At 37.8% G+C, this 24,396-nt stretch overlaps 2 protein-coding genes across 2 annotated transcripts; both read left to right on the forward strand.

Annotated features, from left to right (window-relative positions):
- The first annotated feature begins 12,014 nt into the window (after positions 1-12,014).
- LOC111560402 (olfactory receptor 2W1-like) lies at positions 12,015-13,261 on the forward strand. The gene has a single exon (XM_023253569.2). It carries the CDS (start codon positions 12,102-12,104, stop codon positions 13,047-13,049), a length of 948 nt encoding a protein of 315 aa, XP_023109337.2. The 5' UTR covers positions 12,015-12,101; the 3' UTR covers positions 13,050-13,261.
- Positions 13,262-22,103: 8,842 nt separating this feature from the next.
- On the forward strand, positions 22,104-24,135 carry LOC111560403 (olfactory receptor 2W1-like). The gene has a single exon (XM_023253570.2). The coding sequence runs from the start codon at positions 22,493-22,495 to the stop codon at positions 23,546-23,548; it is 1,056 nt and encodes a 351-aa protein (XP_023109338.2). The 5' UTR covers positions 22,104-22,492; the 3' UTR covers positions 23,549-24,135.
- The last annotated feature ends 261 nt before the right edge of the window (positions 24,136-24,396 follow it).

The following is a 24,396-nucleotide window of genomic DNA, read 5'->3' on the forward strand; positions in this document are numbered from 1 at the left end:
ACAATATCAAATTAATTAGTGATTTCAAATTCTAACAGTATCCCCCTATATACAGGAGATACATTCCAAGACCCCCAGGGGATGTCTGGAATCCCAGATAGTATAAAATCCTATATATACTATGTTTTTCTGATACATACCTATGATAAAGTCATTTTATAAATTAGGCACAGTAGGAGATTAACAATAATGAATAATAATAACGTAGAACAATAATAATAATATACTGTAACTAAAGTTATGTGAATGTCATCCTTCTCTCTCAGTATATCTTATTGTGCTGTACTCACCCTTCTCTTTGTGATGCAGTGAGATGATAAAATGCCCACAACATGAGATAAAGGAGGTGAAGGACACAGGCTCTGTGATGTAGCGTTAGGCTACTACTGACCTTCTGACGATATACATCAGAGGAAGATCACTTGCTTTCACACCATGGTTGCCTACAGGTAAGTGAAACTGCACAAGGCAAAACCACAGATTAAGGGAAACTGCTGTAAAACGATCAAATGGGATCAATGGTCAAATGGGATTTATCTGTGCGGTGCAAGGATGCTTCAGCACACACAAATCCATAGAGGTGGTGCACCACAGTAACAGAATGGAGGCTAAAATTCTGTTCATCTCATTAGATACAGAAAAAGCATTTAGCAAAATTTGACATCCTTTCATGATTAAAAACTCTTATCCAGTTAGATATGGAGGGACATACCTCATCGTAATAAAGACCATATATGCCAAGCCTACAGCTAACCTCGTACTCTGTGATGAAAGCTAAAAGTGTTTCCTTTAAGATCAGAAACAAGACAAGGGTACCTCTCTCACCACTTGTATTCAACATAGTATGTAAAGTATTAGCCAGAGCAATTAGGCAAGAAAAATAAATAAAAGGATTCAAAACAGGAAAGGAAGAAGTGAAATTGTCTCTGTTTGCAGATAATATGATATATATATATCTATATGAATATATATATATATATATATATATTCATTTATTAGTGCTAACAGATTTTTTTACGGAGTCTTTAGTGTATACTATATATATATATATAATATATACACTATATACTATATAGTATATATAGTATAGTATAGTGTATATATATATAGTATAGTGTATACTATAGTATACACTAAAGACTCCATAAAAAAATCTGTTAGCACTAATAAATGAATTCAGCAAAGTTGCAGAATACAAAGTCAACATACAGAAATCAGCTATATTTCTCAACACTAACAAGAACTATCTGAGAGAGAAATTAAAGAGCAATCCCGCTTACAACAGCCCCACAAACAGTAAAATATTTAGGAATAAATTCAACCAAAGAGATGAAAGGTCTGTGCATGGAAAAACATTAAGATATTGATGAAAAACAAACTGAAGGAAGCTGTAAGAAATGGAAAAGGTGGATTGAATGCTAATGTGATAGGAATTACTGTCTGAATTTTCCAACCTTTAATGGTAGCAATGTCTGTGATTGCTCTGGAGCCTCAGTTTATTTAGAAGTGGTGGAGAGGGGGCACCTCCTACCTCTTATCTTTCTTTCTGCAATAGTCTATATTTGATGAGTATGTTTCCCTTTTCCCATTGTACCCTGTAAAATGCCAAGGCTAAAGGTAGAGTTGTATACATAATTATGGTAATGTCTCTAGTCTTTCCTCAAGGAGACTGAGGTTTTTTTTCATCCAATGACCTCTGGGCCTGTTAATTGGCTGTTAACTAAAATTCTAACCCCCAAAGGGATTGTATTAGGAAGTGTGTGTGTGTGTGTGTGTGTGTGTGTGTGTGTGTGTGTGTGTGTAGGGGGGTAATTAGCTTTAGATAAGGTCCTGAGGGTGAAGCCCCATGATGGCATTAGTGTCCTTGTAAGAAGCGAAGTTTACAGCCCCCTCTCTCTGCCATGTGAGGACACAGCAGAAGACAGCCGCCCCAAGCCAGGAGGCAGGCACTGAATCTGCCAGGACCCTGATCTTCGACTTCCCTCCCAGTCCCCAAAACCTCGAGAAATAAATGTTTGTTGTTTAAGCCACCCATTATGTAGTATTTTGTGATAGTATCCCAAGCTGACATAATGCCCAGCATAAAATAAAGTTTCAAATTATAAGTCACATTAGCAAGCAAGAAAAGTAATCAGGGGAACCACCCAAAAGAGGCACACCCACAGATGTCCTTGCCATTAGAATGATCAGACAGGGGCTTTTAAAAAACTATAATGATTACATTCAAAATTTTTGTGGTAAAGGAAGACCATGAACAAATGAGAAGCTTCAGCAGAGAGATGAGCATTATGCAAAAGAAGCAAGTGAAAATGTTAGATATGAAAAATGCAATATCAAAAAACATAAAGCAGAGCATACATATTCCATAGGGTACTAACTCTTCCAGCATATGAATAATTGAAGCCCCAAATGTACCAAGAGAAGAAAAGGGCTGGAGAGATTGTTTGATTTAGTCCATTATCTTGGACTTTTACAAAATTGATGAACAACAGCATCACAAACTGAAGAAAAAAACAAAACTCACCAAACACAAAGCAAGATGAATAAAAATAAAATCACATGTAGCCACCATATTGATGGTAAACCAAAGGCAATTAGAAAAGCCTAGAAGAAACCAGGCAAAAGTAAACACTGAGTAGTCATAATGTAGTAGTAGTCATAATGTAGTAGTCATAATGTAGTAGTCATAATGACGACGAGTGACTTTACCATGAGAAACACTGACAATAAAATATCGTCTTTCAGATGCTAGAAAAAGCTATAGACCTACAGTATTATATTCAGTGAAAATATTCTTCAAAATGAAGGGAATTTAAGGGTGTTTCAGATATTTTAAAATTAAAAATTCATCCACGGGAGAAGACCACCACAAGAAAAGTTCAATAAGCCTTCCAGACTCAAAGATGATTGACTGTTTAAAACAAAAATAATGTGAGTGTGTTGCGTAGTGTTCAGCTGGTATTGAATGACAGTAAGGGGCCAGCAAGGAGCAGGACAGATGGAATTTATTGCTGTAGGTTTCTTACGTTGTTTCTGGTTAGAAAAAAAATTGTTTGATGATGTCCTCTGATAGATTAAAATGTCTTTTAACTACTAAAACAACTTCAAAAAAAAGATACAGAGTAGTTTAAGAAGTTAGTAAAGGAGAAGAAGTGTTAAAGAAGGCAGCAAAGGATGAACTGAACAAAAGCAGAATAGACAGGGCAAAGAGAAAACAATAAAACTGTAGGCTCAAACCCAATCACACTGTAAGTTACCTTATATTAGAATGGAAAATCACCCCAAACTAAAGGAAGAGGTTGTTATGTTTAATAAAGAACCAGACCCATCTATATCCTGTTTTCAGAGAAATACACATTAAATATAAAATCACAGATAAATGGAAAGTAAAAGTGTTGGCAAACACAAGACAGAAAGCTGGCCTGATATTGACATCAAACAAAGCAGATCTCAAGATAAGAAGTCCTACATGTGGGACATTACACAGAGATTAAATTACCAAAACATGAATCCACAATAGTCATAAATGTGTGTGCAACTGATAACAGAGCCTCAAATTCACAAAGCAAAAGTTGGACATGTTAAAGGGCAAATAGAAAAATGTGCAAACACAGGTGGAGATATCAACACATCTCTCTCAATAATGAATAGAACTAGACAAAAAATCATAATGGTATAAAATGTATCTGAAAACCACTGTCCATCAACTTGAACTAATTGAAATATATCTCTATCTATCTATCTATCTATATCTAGATATATATCTTCCTCTCTGCCCATCCCCTGCTTGTGCTCTCTCTAAACAAACAAAAAAAAAAACATTAAAAAAATACTATCAGAATTCACCTAAGAAGAAATAGCAAGGTTTAAATAGCCCTGTGTATACTAAGGAATGAAATTGTTATCCAAAACCTTGCTCTGGTTGGATTTTCCAGGAAGCCAATGAGACAAGAACACGAGCTACAGGTTGTGAAGAGAGTGCCCTTGGGGTCAATGTCCACAGAACAGAAAGGAAGGAAGCGGGATTGGGGACAGCAAGAAGTACAGCCAGGACTCAGAGTCAAAGGGGGCCTTCATGGCCTTGCAGAAGGTTCTGGAGACAGTCTTGGTCTGCAGGACTCTCCGGAGATGGCTCAGGTGGGCAGGGGCTTTATCCCCAGCCAACCAGTCACTAGGAGCATGTGGCCCTGAGAAGGCAGGTTTTCAGCTAAGGCAGCCCTTGGTGGGGCAGACTGAGACATAACAGCTGAAAACATCCTCAGACTCTGAAGAAATAAGGCCTTTGTTCCTCAAGGGGCATCATCACAGCGTCCACCATGAACTTTCTCAAAGAAACCTCCAAGCCCAGATGATTTCATCAGTAAATCCCACCAAACATTATAAAGGAAATAATACCAATCTCAAATAAGCTGTCTAAAAATATAGAGAGACAATGCTTGCTAACTCATTTAGTGAGGTCAATAGAATCCTGATAGAAGAACATGACAGTAACATACAATGAAAAGAAAATTACAGACCAGTGTCTTTCATGAACACAAATGCCAAAATCCTCATCAAAATATTAACAGATTGAGTGGATAAAAATGTGGTATAGATACACAATGGAATATTACTCAGCTATAAACAGATGAGCTCTTGCCATTAATGACAACATGGATGGGCCTAGAAGGTGTATACGAAGTGAAATATGTCAGTCAGAGAAAGACAAATAACCATATGATTTCACTCACATGTGGAATCTAGACACAACAAAACAAAGCAAATGAACCAACAACATTACCACCAGAAACAGACTCATAAATACAGAGAAAAAACTGGTAATTGCCAAAAGAGTAGGGATGGGTGTGGGAAAAATAGGTGAAGAATATTAAAAGGCACAAACTTCCAGTTATAAAATAAATAAGTCACAGGAATGAAAAGTGAAGCATAGAGAACATAGTGAATAATATTGTAATAATGCTGTATGGTGACAGACAGTGATTAACTTGCCATGGTGAGCATTGCATGTGTAGAATTGTTGAATCCTATGTTGTATGCCTGAAGCCAACATCACATTGTGTGTCAACTATACGTCAATAAATACATTACTTGCAGATTAAAGGGGGTGATAGACCATGATTAAGTAGGGTTCATCCCAGAAATACAAGAAGGATTGGTTTATTATTTGAAAATCACTATAATACACCATATTATCAGAATGAAGGAGAAAAATTCAGATGAGCATCTCAATAATTACAGAAAAGGCAAATTGTTTTATGATTGAAAAAAAACAAAATCCTTGAAAAGTACAGACAGGTGGAAACTTCTTCTATCTGATACATGGCATTCATGAAAAGCCTACACCTAGCATTTTGTAAGAAGGAAAGAAAAATAAACCATGAAGATTGGAAAGGAAAAAGTACAATTCTTACTTAAAATGAAACTAGCAAAATCACAGGATGCAAGTTAATGTAAGTTAGCTGTATTTCTATATGTTCGTAATGAACCACTGAAAATGAAACTTTCTTAAATACCATCTAGAAGATCAAATTCCTCAAAAAATATCTAATGAAAGGTGTGCATGGCCCATGTGAGTTTCTGTGGTTGCCAAACAATTACCACAAATCTACTGGCTTGAACCAACAGAAATGTATTCTCTTACAGTTTGGGAGGCCAGAAGTCCAAAACTGAGGTGTTGATAGGCCATGTTCCTTCTGAGGCAGGGGGAGAACACTTCCTTCCCCTACGACCCTCACATTGTCTCAGGCAGACCCAGCTGTGACAGAGAAGTCTCTCCACCTGCCTTTCCACGTGGCCTTCCCTTCCAGGTCTCAAATCTCCCTGTGCCTTTCTCTTATGAGGACACTTGTCATCAGATTTAGGACCCACCCAGATATTCCAGGACGATTTTATTTCTAGACCCTTGGCATAATTACACCTGCAAAACCCTTTAGTTATGGAATGAATGTTTGTGATCATTTCCACTCTCAAAGTCAGATGCTGAAGCCCTAATCCCCAGTGTATTTGAAGACAGAGCCTTTACAGAGGTAATCAAGGTTAAATGAGGTCATAAGGGTGGGGCCCCGATTCCATAGGATTCTTGTCTTTGTAGGAAACACCAGAGCGTTAGCTCTCTCCCTGGGAGAAGGAGGCCCTCTGCAAGCCAGGAAGATAACTCCCATCAGAAACTGACCCCCCCCACCCCCGCCTCCGGCACCCTGGTCTTGGACCCCCAGCCTCCAGAGCCATGAGAAAATGCATTTCTGTTGTCTAAACCATCCAGTGTGTGGTGTTTTCTTATGGCAGCCCTGGTGCACTAAGATACCCTCTCCAAGATCACATTCGCAGATTCTCAGTGTTCTTGGGGGACTGCCTTTCGACCAACCACAGACCCCTACACTGACGACCACAAAGGATGGGGAGGGAAAGTGACAAAGACTAAAAGGTAAGACCTACCATACTCATTATTGGAAGACTCGATGTTAAGATGTCCGTGATTTTTATACTAATTTATAATGAAAATCTCAGCAAGTTTTTTTTTTAAGAAATTGATATGCTGAATTTAAAAATTCAAAATATAACAAAAAAGGAAGGCTCTGTTTATCTTGTTGTAGAGTCAGGCTCCTAATTTTTTTTTTTTTAAATTTTTTTTTCAACATTTATTTATTTTTGGGACAGAGAGAGACAGAGCATGAACGGGCGAGGGGCAGAGAGAGAGGGAGACACAGAATCGGAAACAGGCTCCAGGCTCTGAGCCATCAGCCCAGAGCCCGACGTGGGGCTCGAACTCACGGACCGCGAGATCGTGACCTGGCTGAAGTCGGACGCTTAACCGACTGCGCCACCCAGGCGCCCCCAGGCTCCTAATTTTTTAATGCAATTTACTCTGTAGAATCAAAAGTAAGTTATCTCCATGATTCCTATTTCTGCTTTTCTGAGACTCCACACAGAGATCCAGGACGATTAACATTGCCAGCCTTCATTCCCCATTCCTGTTGTTGAAACAAGAGGCTGTCTTTTCTTCAAGCCGGCCACTTGTTTGGAGGAAGCTGCTTTTTCAGTCCATTTTGAGCTCAGCAGTGATGGACATACTCTATCTTAAGCCCTTGCTTTGGTCCTTCTCGTGTCTGGGACCATTATTTAATGATTCTGGTTTTCAAGTATATTTTAGATTATTGTGCTTCTGTTCTCCTTATTAGTTTTGGGTCTCTTTCTGAGAGGGGAACAGGAAAGACATTTTATTCAACCACAAGAACATTGAAATGTTTGCTGTCATTGATGATCAATCTCCAAGATCATTACTGGACTGATGCTCTATGTTCCTATAAAATAAATCTCCCAGCAAGGGAAACTAGCCAAAACATTTTTTGTAACCCATGTCTAGTGGTAGTTACAAGGGGTTACATTATATAACATGAATCGCAACATTTATTTTTCCTTTTATTTTCAAACTTTTATTTAAATTTTGGTTAACGTATTGTGCAATATCGGATTCAGGAGTAGAATACAGTAATTTGTCACTTACCTACGACACCCAGTGCTCATCCCAACAATTGTCCTCCTTAATACTCATCACCCATCTAGCCCATCCCCCACCCTCCATCAACCCTGTTATCTGTCATTAAGAGTCTGTCTTGGTTTATTTCCCTCTCTCTTTTCTCCCTTCCTATATACTCATCTGTTGTGTTTCTTAAATTCCACATGAGTGAAATTGTATGGCATTTGTCTTTCTCTGACTGACTTATTTCACTTAGCATTGTACTCTCTAGCTTCATCCACATCATTGCAAATGGCAAGATTTCACTCTTTTTGATCACTGAGTAATATTCCATTGTGTGTGTGTGTGTGTGTGTGTGCACGCACGTGCACGTGCATATATGTGTATACCACATTTTATTTTATCCATTCATCAGCCGATGGACATTTGGGCTCTTTCCATATTTTGATTATTGATAGTGCTGCTATAAACATTGGGGTGCAGGTGCCCCTATGAATCAGTATTTTTCTATCCTTTTCTATGAATACCTAGTATTGCAATTGTTGGATCCTAGGGAAGTTCTATTTTTAACTTTTTGAGGAACCTCCATACTCTTCCCCAGAGCGGCTGCACCAGTTTGCATTCCCACCAACAGTGCAAGAGGCATCAAGAGGCAACATTTCTAAACTCTAAGCTATGTTTCTAGGTTTACATCTATCAAGTCATTACTGCTGGGATTTAGTTACAATTTTTTTTTAACTTTTATTTATTTTTGAGAGAGACAGAGCACGAGCAGGGAGGGGAAGAAAGAGGCACAGAATCCAAAGCAGGCTCCAGGCTCTGAGCCGTCAGCACAGAGCCTGATGTGGGGCTTGAACCCACAAACTGTGAGATCATGACCTGAGCTAAACTTGGATGCTTAACCAACTAAGCCACCCAGGCATCTCTCCATGTTACTTTTATACCCATTACATTTCTTTCTCCTCTTACTCTTTTGGTAGATGGCTGAGGGGGCATTAACTTATGTTCCATGCTGAAATTATAAATGTATTTGCCAATTAAATTTATTTCAAAACTTGAGATCATTTATAAGAAGATATGTTCAATTAAAAAAAATTGTAGAGTCAGAAGATGCAGACCACACTGTTTTGTTTATTATTCGTCATTCTGGGCTTGTCACAAGACTTCTATGATATGCAATTTGCAGCCACATAAAAAGAGTAATAATGTCCACTCAAGGCCTTAAGGATCACTAAGACGTAATATACAAAAATGTGTTGTATATTGTATATTGAAGTATATCGTATTGCAGATTGTGTACAACAAAGCACAATACAAAACTCTTATAATTATTTTCACTCATATTAGCCTCATATATAATACAAATAATAGTAATGATGATTTTAATCTCAGTCTAAAATTAAGAAAAGTAGCTGACTTTGGACATTGATAACTTCCCTTCAGGGAGAATTGTTTTTGTTTTGGCTTTGTGTTTCTGAGCAATTATCAATACAAATTGCTTAGGAGAGACTCAGTATCCCCAGGTGTTACACCATTGCTCTTAGGGGAAAACTACTTAGTTATCATTCATAGCACAGCTGTGTCTCCTTGCTGGGTTCTTTTCCACAGGAGGACATGAACGTGCCTCATTAATTGGGCCAGTGAATGGGGTGGTGAGAGGCAGCACAGCCTCCTTCCGCCAGCACAAAAGTCACGGTGATAATTGGGCAAAAGTGGAGATAGTCTAGGGATATATCTGCTCTATTTAGTTATAAAGAAGAATATTCATCTTGTACTTCAGAAAAAGAAAGTTTCTCTTCTAAGTTTTTCTTGCCTGAATTACCAGCACTGAAAAGTTTACTCAACTGAATTAGGGTAAGTGGGCGAGAAATTAGGTTGTCTTGGGTAGTATTACTAGAAGTTCCTCAACATCAAAATAATTTGCATATAACCTTTTAGTTCTAGTTTTCTCTACCATGTAGGACATCTAATAATCTCTAGGTCACTATCTGTTAAGTGGAAATGGTTTTACCTCTCTACTCCTGTGTCTGTACCCCACCTTCTATGTTAACAAGATGTATTAAGAGCCTACTAGGTGCACTTTAGGGATCATACGTCTAATAAACTAAGTGTGCCACAGTGAAAGGGGCAGTGGATTTGTTGGAGAGTGAAAATGAAGATCTCAGTTAGAACCGTGATGCGTGACATTAGCTGTACATTTGCTCCTGGTGATGACGTGAACCTGTGTGTGGCTGTGGAATCTGCTGCTGGGGGGAGCTGGGCAACCAGAGACCCACGGCCGATCATCAGTCCCCAGTGAGAAAGCGAAACCTCAGGAGTGAAGATCCATGAAACAGGAGAGAAGCAGAAGATGGTGTGAACACAGGTGGAGGGAAGGAGAAATGGATGAGAAGACGAAGTGAGGGGAAGAGGTAAAGAGAGTGATAAAGTGATAATGGTAAGAAAAGGGGTTGTCCTATCTTGGAGGGGAGTAGCGTTATTTTAGAAGTTAAGTTTTGGTTACTGTTTTTGTAGGGCAAAGGTAAACCCAAGTGGCTAAGATAATTGAGAAAAGACACTGGTTTTAGAAATTAGGGCCACTTTGGTGGGTGCCTGGGTGGCTCAGTCAATTAAGTTTCAGACTTTGGCTTAGGTCATGATCTCCCAGTTCGTGGGTTTGAGCCCATGTCAGGCTCTGTGCTGACAGCTCAAAGCCTGGAGCTTGATTTGGATTCTGTGTCCCCCTCTCTCTCTGCTGCTCCCCAGCTTCTGCTCTGTTTCACTCTCTCAAAAATAAAGAAACATTAACAAAATTAGGGCCACTTTGTCTTTAAGATGATATTTTTAATATATAGTATATGAGAGAAGCCAGATTGCTTTTTTGAAAGTTTGTGCTTGTAATTTTAAGAAGAAACTTCTCTTTCAGAGTTTAATAAAGGCAAAGGGTGAGGAACACAGATTTGCTGTTACTATGGCTTTTATGTATTGCCAGTCTCTGTGCCTAAACCTGGGGTTAGTCACTGAGAATACAGCTATGAAATAACACAGCTTCATGTGGCTCAAAATTCTGACTGGAAGTGTGCCAGGAGTGAGTCATTGTATGGACGAAAGCCAAAGTATAAGTGAGTGGTAGAAAACCTGTATAAAATCAAGAAAGACATGAAAGTATGAATAACCAGACTTTAGGAGACTGTAAATAATGGAATCAATACTACAGGAGGTCAAATAATTTTTATAATAAAATAAATCAATTTCTGGATCTGAGAAAAAATAAGTGGTAGAAGATAGGTGGCAGTACAGAGAAATTTGAATCAAAGGGATAAATTTGACTCTTACAAGGAAATGGCAGAATTTGAGAATAAAAATCTGGAAGGACAGAGTGGGATTCAGGCTCACACCAGCCACAGGTTAGACCAATGGTTCTCCACTCAGGAAACTTACCCCACATGGGACTTTGGGCAGTGCCTGGGCACTTTTTTTTTTTCATTTCAAGCATTTATAATTTAAAAGTCTCATGTCAGACTCCATAAGAATTGTGACATATTAAAGGCATAACCAATATCATAAATGTTTAGTTATTATATGACCACTTAGAATTAATGCTAGGATAAATACAAGTCTCAAACAAGACCCACAGTCAAATACTTGGAGGGCTCTGTCGATGATTATGATTTTTTTCCAATAGTATTACAGAGATCTTTGTACAGAATGTATTTTATGTATTTTTCTTGTGATGAGAACTTTAAAGATCTACTCTCTCAGCAACTTTCAAGTATACAGTGTAGCATTATGGACTATAGTCACCATGCTTACCTCTCTAGGACTGACTTATTCCATTGCATCTATACACCAGTGTCTTTATCCATTCCTCCATCAATGGACGCTTAGTTTGCTTCTATGACTTGACTATTGTGAATAGTGCTGCAGTGAATGAGTGAGCATTTTCATTTACTTGGGATAAATACACAAAAGTGGAATTGCTGTATCGTATGGTTGTTTTCTTTTTTAATTTTTTGAGGAATTTCTATCCTATTTTCCATAGTGACTGCATCAAGGAATCTCTTTATTTGAAAATATCTCCAAAAATTTCTTTTTGTTTAGACAGGGTTGGAAATTACTGTTCTATTTGATATTCATGTGATTTTGTTCCTTAGTGGAATGAAAATTAAAATAATTGTATTTTAAAAGATTAAACATAAAGTTACTGATTTAAATTCTTCAGTATGCACTGCTGCTATTATTGACACAAAGAAAATTCCTCCAGTAAAGAACTAGCCACATTAAAAGACATTTAATGACATTAAATCAAAGTTCTCTTTTATATACTCTAGTGGTAGAGATACAGATTACTAGTTTTATCAGTAAATTTTTGTATTATAATTCACATTTGGACATTTTGTTTGATGTTCAAAAAAGAAAACTATACAATAGCCCATTACAATTGTCCATCAGAGCTTAACATTTACATTATCTGAACCAATAAAAATTTACATTATCTGGAGCAATGAAAATGATATGTTTTATAATAAAACTTTTATCCATATCATCAATGTAATGCCTGATTTGAATCTGGCTATAAGGGTTTTGAATATATTCATTATTGATTATTCCATCTTTAGAATTGCTATTGACAAAAAAGAAAACAATGGTCAATGACAGCCACTTTGGTGGATTTACACTCCTTGGATTCCAGGGGCAGCCACAGCTGGAGATGATCATCTCTGGGGTTGTGTTTCTCTTCTACACCATTGCCTTGATGGGAAATATGGCCATCGTCCTGCTTTCTTTCCTAGATGACCATCTCCAGACCCCCATGTACTTCTTCCTTAGGAATTTGGCCATCTTGGATCTCTGTTATACCACAAATATAGTCCCACAGATGTTGGCCAATATCTGGAGCAAGGACAAGAGAATTACGTTTGGTGGCTGTGTCCTTCAACTTTTCATTGATATGGTACTGTGCTCAGTGGAATGTATCCTTCTGGCTGTGATGTCTTATGACCGATTCAATGCTGTCTGCAAGCCTCTGCACTACATGACCATTATGAACCCCCAACTCTGTCGAACCCTGGTGGCCATGACCTGGGGAGTTGGTGTTACTAATTGCATGATACTTTCACCCTATGCCATGAGTCTTCCCCGATGTGGGAACCACCATTTGGATCACTTTTTTTGTGAAATGTCTGCAATGATCAAGATTGCGTGTGTGGACACCACAGCCATGGAGGAAACCACATTTGCTATGTGCCTGATTATAGTTCTTGTTCCCCTTCTTCTCATTCTGGTTTCTTATGGCTTCATTGCTGTAGCTGTGTTGAAGATCAAATCTGCAGCAGGGAGACAGAAAGCATTTGGGACCTGTTCCTCCCACCTCATTGTGGTGTCCATCTTCTATGGGACTGTTATCTACATGTACATCCAGCCAGGAAACAGTCCATCTCAGGATGAAGGTAAACTTCTCAGTATCTTTTATTCCATTGTTACTCCCAGCTTGAACCCCCTGATCTACACACTAAGGAATAAGGAGTTCAAGGGGGCCATGAAGAGGCTGATTGGAAGAGAAAAATGTTCCTTGGAAACAACAGGACAATGATTCTTACTCCCAGCAATTTCCAATATGGAAATGTTCACCTGACATCCATTAAATGTAGACAAGATATTTTGTAGTCATCAGCTGAGAGACAGAGGGTACTCTAAATACATACGATAATAATTATGATAAAATCCAATGTACAGAAATCCATATTTATTTATGTTAAAATGTTTATTTTGAGAGAGAGTGAGTGTGCATGTGCACAGGCATGAGCAGGGTAGGGGCAGAGAGAGGGAGGGAGAAAGAGACTCCCAAGCAGGATCTGCACTGTTAGCATTGAGCCTGATGCAGGGCTCAATCTCATGACCCTGGGATCATGACCCAACCTGAAATCCAGAGTACGTTGCTTCACTGACTGAGCCACCCAGTTGCCCCCAAAGTCCATATTTAAAATAAATTCTTAAACTGAGATGCCAACACTAGAGATTGATTAAGTTATGCACTGATTCTTTCAGAGGACACATGTCCCAATTACATTGACATTCATCAATTAAACTCTAATCTTCTCCCTTCATTATGCTAAGTAAATATTGTCAGGATGTCAAGGGGTTTAAAAGCTGTTCTCGTCACACCCCGTGTTTGGGATGTGTTCGCCTCCAGCATTCTAGGAATATCTCCACATAGGGTGATCTCCAGTGTGAGGACAACTGTGAGACCACTAATAAACCAAGAAGACCATGAGTTCCAGCTACCACTTATCTTAAAAGTGAGGTGATGCTAATTACACCGAAAATGTCTTTTCTCTGACATCTTCCTCTGTCTATATAATTACTCAACAAACAACCCAATTCTTTGAGCACAAAAAGAAAAACATGTTATGTCACATTCCAGTGACTGTTGTTAAGATATTATCACTTTTCACTTTCCCACTTGGTCTTTTTTACTGATTATTTTTAGGGCCAGCATGGAGATCTTACCACAGCACCTGTTTGAACTGTACTAACTCCCTACTCTGTGTGCAGAGTAGAAATACTCTTTTCCCAACTTGAGGAAAAACTAGCACATGGGAAGGTGATTCATGGCCACTGAAGTGACCTCTCATATTTGCCTTTCACTACAATGTTGTTTGTTTTTTAGTTATTTCTCCATCATTTTGGTCAAACTGTAATCCTTTCCATATTTAAGAAGAAAGATAAATATTGATATATAGAGACCCTTGAGAGCTGTATTATCAGACTGAAGCTTGAGGCTAAGACTTTTTGATGACTTCCTCTTTATTTCTGGTTCAGTATCCAGTATCACTTCCTCTGGCTCCATTTCCGATCATGTCAGGGTCCTCACATCTGTCACAAAATCCCATTCACACCAAAGAGGTTAAAAAAGATGGCTATAACAATTCATTCCATGTCTAATACCTGCCTATAATCCTGCCCTCTTCCCCTGGAAGAATCATGATTCTCAATGTGTGAATTCCAATGTCTTCCTTTGTTTTATGGATGATTTACCTAGGTATGCACCTCCCAGGAATATAGTATAACTTGGATATTTAAAATTTTTTGTGTAAATGAATTCTGTTGTGCCTGACTTCCTTCATATGAATGACATCACATTTTCATCATTTATGCATGTCTAAGCATTTCAGTACTTCATGTATTTCCACAACAGTGATATTCTGAATAGAAAGTAATAATTTCTCTCTCCTGTTCATAAAGGTTGTAGTTTTTAATAACCTATAATTACATATGTATTAATATCCACATATATACATTCCAAAGCTCTTTTTATGAATTTTTTCCTAGATATTTGATGCGTTTTTATTCTATCGCAGGTTGTGTCTTTAACATTTTTAATTTTGTTTTTTAACAATGGCTGTTCAAGCAAAATTGATTTCAATATTGACCCTGTATTCACATTTTACCCAACATACTTACTGAGGCTCCTAATTTATCCAGAGATTATTTTAGATTGTCCACATATACACCATTATTATGTGTAAAAAGTGACGGTATATACATCAATATTCATCAATATTATGTGAAGTTTTACTTGTACCTTTTCAAGTTATGTGATTTTAATTTTTCTACTCATTTTTAGTACTAGCCTGCCCTGCCAATGGTGAACGTAATATGTGTGACATTGCTTATGTAGTTCCTAATATCAAAGGGAGAGTTTTGATTATCTCACTATTACTATATAATAAATGTGATGTGTTTTATCTTGCCACTTTTTATCAGCTGTTATTTTTTTACACTCCTTACATTCTAAGATTATTTTATTTTTGTCATAAATAAATATGAAATTTTATGAAGTATTTTTCTGTGTCTGTTGTGAAGACCATGTGATTTTTTTCGGCTTTGCTTTATTATGTTGTAAATTAATATTTATTGATGATTTCTATGGTTATACAAACTTTACCTTCACAGAGTAGGCCTAACTTGGACCAGAATTATTATCTTAGTTTAAACATTCAGTTTTACTTTTGTTGACAGTTTTTTTTTTTAACCAAAACTCATAAGTGCCATAGACCTGTAATTTTCCATTTCTGTAAAGTTCTTTTCTGGTTTTAGTATCTAAGTTATGTTAGATTCGTGAAGTGAGTGGAGTTGCCTCATTTTCTATAATCTAAAAGAACTCAAGATTGACATTGTGATCTTTCAGTGCAGGGTCCTCTAGCCCATGACCATGACGTCCCCTCCTTCTGTCTCATTAATGTGTGCAGATTTTCTGGAGGGCCCCTGCATGCATTTTACAAAGATTTATTGCTAGGCATTGAATGTTTCTGATCCTGTTGTAAATGGTAGTAAATGGTATTTGTTTAAAAAAAATTTTAGTTGGTTGTTGCCACTGTATAAAAATATGTTTTGTGGGGTTTTTTTTTGGTATATTGACCTGGTATCCAATGAATTTGCTAGCCAAATTATTAATTCTAATTTATTTGTATATCCTTTTAGAGATTTTTGTGTATTTTATCACACAATCTGCAAATAATGACAAATTATTTCTTCCTTTCTGAAACTTCCTTTTTAGTTTTCTTTTTTTTTCAAAAATTTTTTATTATATTTATTTATTTTTGATAGAGACAGAGCACAAGTTGGGGAGGGGCAGAGAGAGATGGAGACACAAAATCTGAAATAGGCTCCAGGCTCTGAGCTGTCAGCACAGAACCCCACGTGGGGCTCAAACCCACAAATGGTGAGAGATCATGACCTGAGCCGAAGCCGGACACTCAACTGACTGAGCCACTCAGGTGCTCTGCTCCCCCTTTTTAGTTTTCTTTTCTCTTACTGTACTGGCTGGGTTCTCAGCAGAATTTTGGCTGGAAGTGCCAGAAACTGTCCTGTTCACTGACAGGGAGGACGGCATCCCCTATTTCACCTCTGAGTTTAATGATTTGCTACAGGTTTGTGTTAAAGACTGTTTTCTTTCTTTTTTTTTTAAATTTCTTTTCATGTTTATTTATTTCTGAGAGAGACAGAGACAGAATGCGAGTGGGTTAGGGGCAGAGAGAGAGGGAGACACAGAAGCAGAAGCGGGCTCCAGGCTCTGAGCTGTTAGCACAGAGCCAGACGTGGGGCTCGAACTCACAAACCGTGAGATTTGTGACCTGAGCTGAAGTCAGACGCTCAACCTACTGAGCCACCCAGGTGCCCCTGTTTTCTTTTTTAAAAAGATTTTTAATAATTTATTTATTTAAATTCAAGTTAGTTAACATACAGTATAGTATTTATTTCAGGAGTAGAACTCAGCGATTCATCACTTACATACACACCTAGTACTCATCACAACAAGTGCCCTTCTTATTGTCCTTCGCCCATTTAGCCCATACTCCCACCCCACACCCCTCCGGCAACCCTCTTTGTTCTCTGTATTTAAGTTTCTTATGGTTTGTCTCCCTCTGTTTTTATCATATATTTCCATCCCTTCCCCCATGTTCATCTGTTATGTTTCTTAAATTCCACATGAGTGAAATCATAAGATATTTGTCTTTCTCTGACTTATTTCGCTTAGCGTAATACCCTCCAGTTCCATTCACGTTGTTGCAAATGGCAAGATTTCACTCTTTTTGATTGCTGAGTAATATAAAAAATGGATTTTTATAAGGTGCTGAATTTTATCATATTTTCTTCTATATGATTAAAAGATTTTTTTAACTTTTTATTTTTTTGAGAGAGAGAGACAGAGTGGGAGCAGGGGAGGAATAGAGAGAGGGAGACACAGAATCCAAAGCAGGCTCCGGGCTCTGAGCTGTCAGCACAGAGCCCGACACGGGGCTTGAACTCACAAACCATGAGATTGGGACCTGAGCCAAAGTTGGATGCCAAACTAACTGAGCCACCTAGGCACCCCATCTTCTATATGATTTTTTATCTGATTTTATTCATTTATGTGGTGAATCATATTACCTGATTTTAAACATTAAGTGCTTCCTTGCTTTCCTGGAATAAGTACAACTTGGTGGTGATATGTTTTTCTTGCCACATACCATAGGATCTCTTTTGTAGATGGCTGGTAATTTTCCCTAATCAACTAATAGTTCACTGAATTTGAGTAATTTCAAAATACTGATCTTTTTTTAGTTTCTAGGCACATCTTTCCCTTGCTTCACTGTTTTAGTGATATTTATACATGAATTCCAATTGAACATATACATAATATCCTCAGTAAACTTTAATAACCATATTTTTCTTGCTAATATTTTGAACATCTTGTTCATTTTAATTTTATTCAGCTTCTTAATCTTGACCTCATTTTCCTGTAAGATTTATTCAGCCAAGTCTATTTTCTGCGTTTCAAAATGTTATTTCATTTCTGTTGTTTTCTTCCCCATTTTTGTTCCCTCAGCTAAACTCCATTACTGCTCATCTCTTACACCATGTATTTTATGAGTTCTTATATTTCTGAGCTGTCTTCTAGTTCCACAGAGCTAATTGTTTCCTGATGTTTTTCTTTTTAAATGAAATGTGATCCTGTAACTTCATCTTCCGTGTGTAACACTTAAGGAATGAAGTGATGGGACCTGGGTGGCTCAATTGGTTAAGTGTCCGATTTCAGCTCAGGTCAGGATCTCGCAGTTCGTGGGTTCGAGCACTGCGTCGGGCTCTGTGCTGACAGCTCAGAGCCTGGAGCCTGCTTCGGATTCTGTGTCATCCTCTCTCTCTGCCCCTCCCCTATTCGTGGTCTCTTTCAAAAATAAATAAACATTAAAAAAAATAGAGTGAGGTGAGTGCCCCTCGTCATCTGCTATTTGCTTCTCTCCTGACCCTTTCATGCCCATCGGGTATTATTATTATTATTATTTTAGAAATATGGAACTCATTTCTTATTTCTTATTACTACATTCAACCTGAAATTTCTTTTCTGGACCACCCATTTCAGAATATTTGTGTTGGGAAGGAGCAAAGTCTATGCTTTGAGCTTGAGAATGTTCCTTCAGACCCAGGGTCACACACATAAGGGAGATTTTAGGCTATCGTGTTGTGATGTGAACTCACAATTCCTGCTCACAGTCTGTTCACAGTCCCTCTCCTCACCACATACATAACAAGAGAAAATATTCTTCAGAAGGTCTGTCTCAGTGGTGTCCTGTGTGGTTCTTCCAGAAGTCCAGATGGATATAAGAACCATCCCCTGATATGCTCCATCCTGCTCTGTGTTCAGGAGGCCCTTTAGCTTACGTCCTTCAGCTTCTCAAAGTAGGAGGCATCCTTTCTTCTGCATATTCCACTGTCTGACCTTCACTAACCCTGGAATAGTTTTCTATTTTAGGATCCATGTTTCAGAGCTCAGCTGCTTAAATAAAGCTGCATTCCCCCTTTATTATCATCCTTATTGTTTTGAGGTGATTTCTCAGAGGAGGAGAGGAAGTAATGATTTTCACAACACTAATGCTGGAGTTTTGGCCTATCCTTATAAATAATCTCTAGGGTCATTGACAAGACTTACACTCTCTGATCCTATTACCAAGCTATTCAACTGCTGAATAATAATAAAAACTGCTGAAATTTTGCGGGATCACGTATCTATAAAATGTCACTTTCCAGGGAGTGTTAATTGGCCAGTGTGTCGTCAATGGGAATAACAAGCCAAAGTTTAAATAACAAATTATGGCTTTCAGGCATAACATAACTCTATCAAATAATCACCACCATAACCTCTCACCTCTTCCATCCATGGTTGTGACTCCAGGACAAACTGTCAGGGGCACTATTGCTAAAGGCGCCCTTCTTTGTAGAAGTCACAAATTTCATTGTTATTGAAATATATTTGAAAGTTTAAGTTAAACAAAAGCAAATGTGACAGAAAAAATAAAACTTACAATCATGATTATATGTGGGTTAAATGTCTCATCATTGCCTATGTTGCCTTGTGACAATCTGTAAGTTCTGGACACATGAATTTCTTGCACAGAAACTGCAGTACTAACACCATCAGTAGAAGTGTTTCATTGATGAAACCAGACGCAGAAATGTATTTTGAATTGCAAAGCATAGTTATTCATTTGGTCTTATATTAACATTACTTCAAATAAATGATGGTTGTAATTTCCATGCAGAGTTGAAAATGAGTCAGTTAACTATGGAAACTCCTGGGGTTTTTTAAAAATGATTTTCCCTGGGTAATTTACAATAAACCTTAATTGCTAATGAGATAACCCAGCATCCCTAAGGTCTTCCCAGACTCAACACATTTCATCATTGCTGTTTGGGGAAATGACCTGTCATCTTTCACACTGCAGGTTTCTCTTCCCAGTCATATAAATAGGATGATTCTCCTTGGACAGGAACAGGAGTGTCTCCTGTATGATCCCCATGGCAAGTGGGAGAAATCTTGTAAGTAAAGAATAATTACATTCTCAGTGTTATTTAGGTGAAGAGAGAAAGAAACATTCCCTACTTTAAAAATCATGTTGTATTTAAATTAGTTTACAAAATTCTCAAAGAAATGTACAAAAGAAGCTTCTGGCTTTTATATGAATTTTCTGTCCTTCAAAGTCCGAGACATATGTTTAATCACATGTAATGAAATGTACACTAGAAATGAAAATGAATATTTGTGTTTTTAATTTCTATGCCCAGAGTTCATAAATTCATTTTAACAAACATTTTTAAGACCCTAGGAAGTAGTTTATAACACCGCTATATACATAAAAAGTTCATGTCTGTGAAAGAAAGAGCTAACGTTTGTTTTACGAGGTAACGTAATAAATTCAATTTTGTGTACATGTGGTATGGGAAGTTACTGTTATCAAAGTCAGTACAAATTCCGAAAAATTAGCTAAAATTTTAAATCTGAGGCGCAAAGGATGAGAGGGCCAGAAGACCTACGCTGTTAGTTTTCTATGAAAAATTGGTAAGGGAAGCCTTGTGACACAGGAGGAAGGGGAGAAAGGAGAGCCCGTTAGAACACTCTGGGGACAGAGCTAGCAGGGAGGGTGCCCTGGGTGGGGGGGTCAGGAGGGCAGCTAGGTGGTGTCTTTGGGAAGGCAAAGGGCCACGCTGATATGGGGGCACTAACCTGCCACTGAGAATTCAGGTAGAAAAATAACGTGGAAAAGACCACTGGTTTGGAAGCTAGGAATTCATTTCTGTACATGAGAGACATTGTTTATTTTTTTTTATTTTTATTATTAAGATTTTATTTAAATTCCAGTTAACCTACATGTAATATTTGTTTCAGGTCTACAATTTAGTGATTCAACCTATACAGCACCCAGTGCTCATCACAAGTGCCCTCCCTAATACCCATCATCTGTTTCTCCAGCCTCCTACCCACCTCAGGAGAGACCTGTTTTAGTTGAATATTTGGGTTGAGCCCTTTTTTTCTTTGGTAAAGTATAATTAATTCACAGTCTTATGATAGTTCAGGTGTACAATATAATGATTCACTAGTTTTCTATCTTTCTCCAGGTTCATCACAATAAGTACACTCTTAATCTCCATCACCTATTTCACCTATCTCCTCCACCCCCCATCTCCCCTCTGTTGATCAGCAGTTTGTTTTCTATAGTTAAAAGTCTTGGTTTTTGTTTCCTTTTTTCTTTGTTCATTTGTTTTGTTTCTTAAATTTCACATATGTGTGAAATCATGTGGTGTTTTTCTTTCACTGGCTTGTTTTGTTTAGGATATAAACTCTAGCTCCATCTACCTCTTTGCAAATGACCAGATTTTGTTCTTTTTGATCGCTGAGTACTATTTATATGTGTATGTGTATATATATATGTATGTGTATGTATATATACACACATACCATTTCTCCATCCATTAGTCGATGGTCACAGGTTGCTTCCATATCTCGGCTATTGTAAATAATACTGCAATAAACATGTGGGCTCATGTATCCCTTTTAGTTAGTGAGTTCATTTTCATTGAATAGCTCAGTAGAGACATTACTGTATTGTATGCTAATTTTAATTTCAATTTTTTTTGAGGAACCTATATAGTTTTCCACAGTTCCTGCTTGAGTTTTTACAAAGACACCACTTTTTTTTTAGGTATGAAAGGAAAGAGTCAGATGTGATCAGCAAAGTTTCTTTTAACAAATCTCACATATTCATGGATGTTTTCTCTGTGCCGATCCTGAGGGGAGTCATGAAATATGAACACAAAAATAACACAGCTCCCCCTCCTGAGGTGTTTTAACATTTCATATGTATGAGTCATAGAATGGAAGTTCTTGTAGGATGAGAGGAAGGACACAAATGAATATCAGAGATTGAATGTAAAATGAAGAGATGGAAACAGGAAGTAGTGGATGGTGGATACAAAGTTCAGATGAAAAATGGCATCTGAAGGGAAAGTGGGAGGAATGCTGTTCTGGGACCATGTGGGGAAGGGCAAATAGCATTTGGAAACCCAGGTTTTGAGATGAAAGAAAAAAGTTTGACTTTAAAATCTAAAGTCTGTTGGTCACCTGGGTGGCTCAGTCAGTTAACTGTCCAACTCTTGGTTTTGGCTCATGTCATGATCTCATGGTTTTGTGCTCAAGCCCCGCTTAGGGCTCTGTGCTGATAGCATGGAGCCTGCTTGGGATTCTTTCTCTCTCCCTCTCTCTCTGCCCCTCCCCTGCTCATGCTGTCTCTGTCTCTCAAAAATAAATACATAAACTTAAGAAAGTTTAGGTATAAAGTCAGAAAATTTACATAGCAGAGTGAAAATGGAGACCCAAACTGAGCCCATGCAGTTTAAGTATTAGAAAAGGGGTATTAGAGGTATGAAACCTGTGTTTTCTATGAACCCTTGAATGAAAGAGACAATGAGTGATCACAAATTCCAAACCCCCTTCCCAGCACCCCGATTAATAAAGAGAAGTCCACTGGATTTCATCAGCCTTTCATCAGGCTTTTCCTATGAGATTTTGCAGGTTTTAGCCATGGCATAGAAGCCGACAGAAAACTGAGAGTATGGATCTAGTAGACAGGTCGCCCTGGGATAAATTCTAGACCTAATTGGATAAACAGAACAAACACTCAATGAGATGTAAATACTGATGTGTTATTTGATTATATGATAACGTTTCTTGCCAGCTATAATTCCACTAATATTGTTTATAAACACACTCGCTTCCAATATGTTAATGTTTTATTGTCACAGCTGATATTAAGAAATAGGAAAATGGTCAACAATAGCCACTTTGGTGGATTTATACTCCTTGGATTCCCAGGGCAGCCACAGCTGGAGATGATCATCTCTGGGGTTGTGTTTCTCTTCTACACCATTGCCTTGATGGGAAATATGGCCATCATCCTGCTGCCGTTACTGGATGAACGTCTCCAGACCCCCATGTACTTCTTCCTTAGGAATTTGGCCATCTTGGATCTCTGTTATATCACAAATATAGTCCCACAGATGTTGGTCAATGTCTGGGGCAAAGACAAAAAAATCTCTTTTGGTGGCTGTGCCTTTCAACTTTTCACTGATGTGACACTATGCACAGTCGAATGTATGCTTCTGGCTGTGATGTCTTATGACCGATTCAATGCTGTCTGCAAGCCTCTGCACTACATGACCATTATGAACCCCCAACTCTGTCGAATCCTGGTGGCCATGACCTGGGGAGTTGGTGTTACTAATTGCATGATACTTTCACCCTATGCCATGAGTCTTCCCCGATGTGGGAACCACCATTTGGATCACTATTTTTGTGAAATATCTGCAATGGTGAAGATTGCATGTGTGGACACCACAGCCATGGAGGAAACCTTATTTGCATTATGTTTTTTTATTTTCCTCACACCACTCCTTCTCATTCTAGTTTCTTATGGCTTCATTGCTATAGCTGTGTTGAAGATCAAATCTGCAGCAGGGAGACAGAAAGCATTTGGGACCTGTTCCTCCCACCTCATTGTGGTGTCCATCTTCTATGGGACTGTTATCTACATGTACATCCAGCCAGGAAACAGTCCATCTCAGGATGAAGGTAAACTTCTCAGTATCTTTTATTCCATTGTTACTCCCAGCTTGAACCCCCTGATCTACACACTAAGGAATAAGGAGTTCAAGGGGGCCGTGAAGAGACTGATTGGAAAAGAAAAACATTCCTTGGAAACAACAGGACACTAATATCTTTTTATGAGAAGTTTCCAATTAAGAAATTGGTCCTGTGTAACATACAAATCATTGCCAAATTATTTTAGTAGTACTCATCACCTAAAAGTGAAAATTATACCTAAAATGTTGCTTACATTTTAGCATCAATGTCCCAAATTACCAAGGGTTGATTCTAAACCCAGTATGTCTCTCAAAGTCACCAGTTATCACCTTTGATCAGTCATCCCCACCTGCAGCCAGAGAGTAGGCTCTATGGAGTCCAAGCATTGTACTGTGAGGGGAAGGAGGGAAGACTCTACCAAACTGGACTCAAGTTATAATTTATCAAATATATTTAAATTATCATGACACTTTAACAAAAAGAAAAAAGTTAATGTTCTAACTATAAGTTTTTACACTGACTCTACAATTTGTTCGTGTGAAGACAAAATCATTTCTGTTCAGATCTTAAATGTTCCTGCCATGTCTATTTACTTTAAAAGAATCTTAATATATTATGTAAACTGGCTAAAATATATTTCTACTTGTAGCTGTTTTCTGTCCGAATCAGGACTTTCTCAAACTTAGCCTGTCAAAATAAAATGTGAGAATAAATTGGATGCAGAGTTTGATATTATAACACTGCTAACAAATCATCCTTGATTTCAAATTTCTGAGTTCATTACAGCAGGTACATTAATCTTTTTCATTAATTTGTAGTAAGTAAACAATACATGGAAAAATAAATAATGTGTTTATTAGCTCTTTTTTATAAGGTCAGCATAAACTTGACTTCAAAATGTTACAAGGATATTACAAAATTAAAAAAAAGGAAAAGAAAGAAAATGAAGGGAATTTTTTTCAATATCTTTCATGAACAT

Source organism: Felis catus, chromosome B2, assembly GCF_018350175.1.
Source record: "Felis catus isolate Fca126 chromosome B2, F.catus_Fca126_mat1.0, whole genome shotgun sequence".
In the NCBI taxonomy this organism is placed as follows: domain Eukaryota; kingdom Metazoa; phylum Chordata; class Mammalia; order Carnivora; family Felidae; genus Felis; species Felis catus.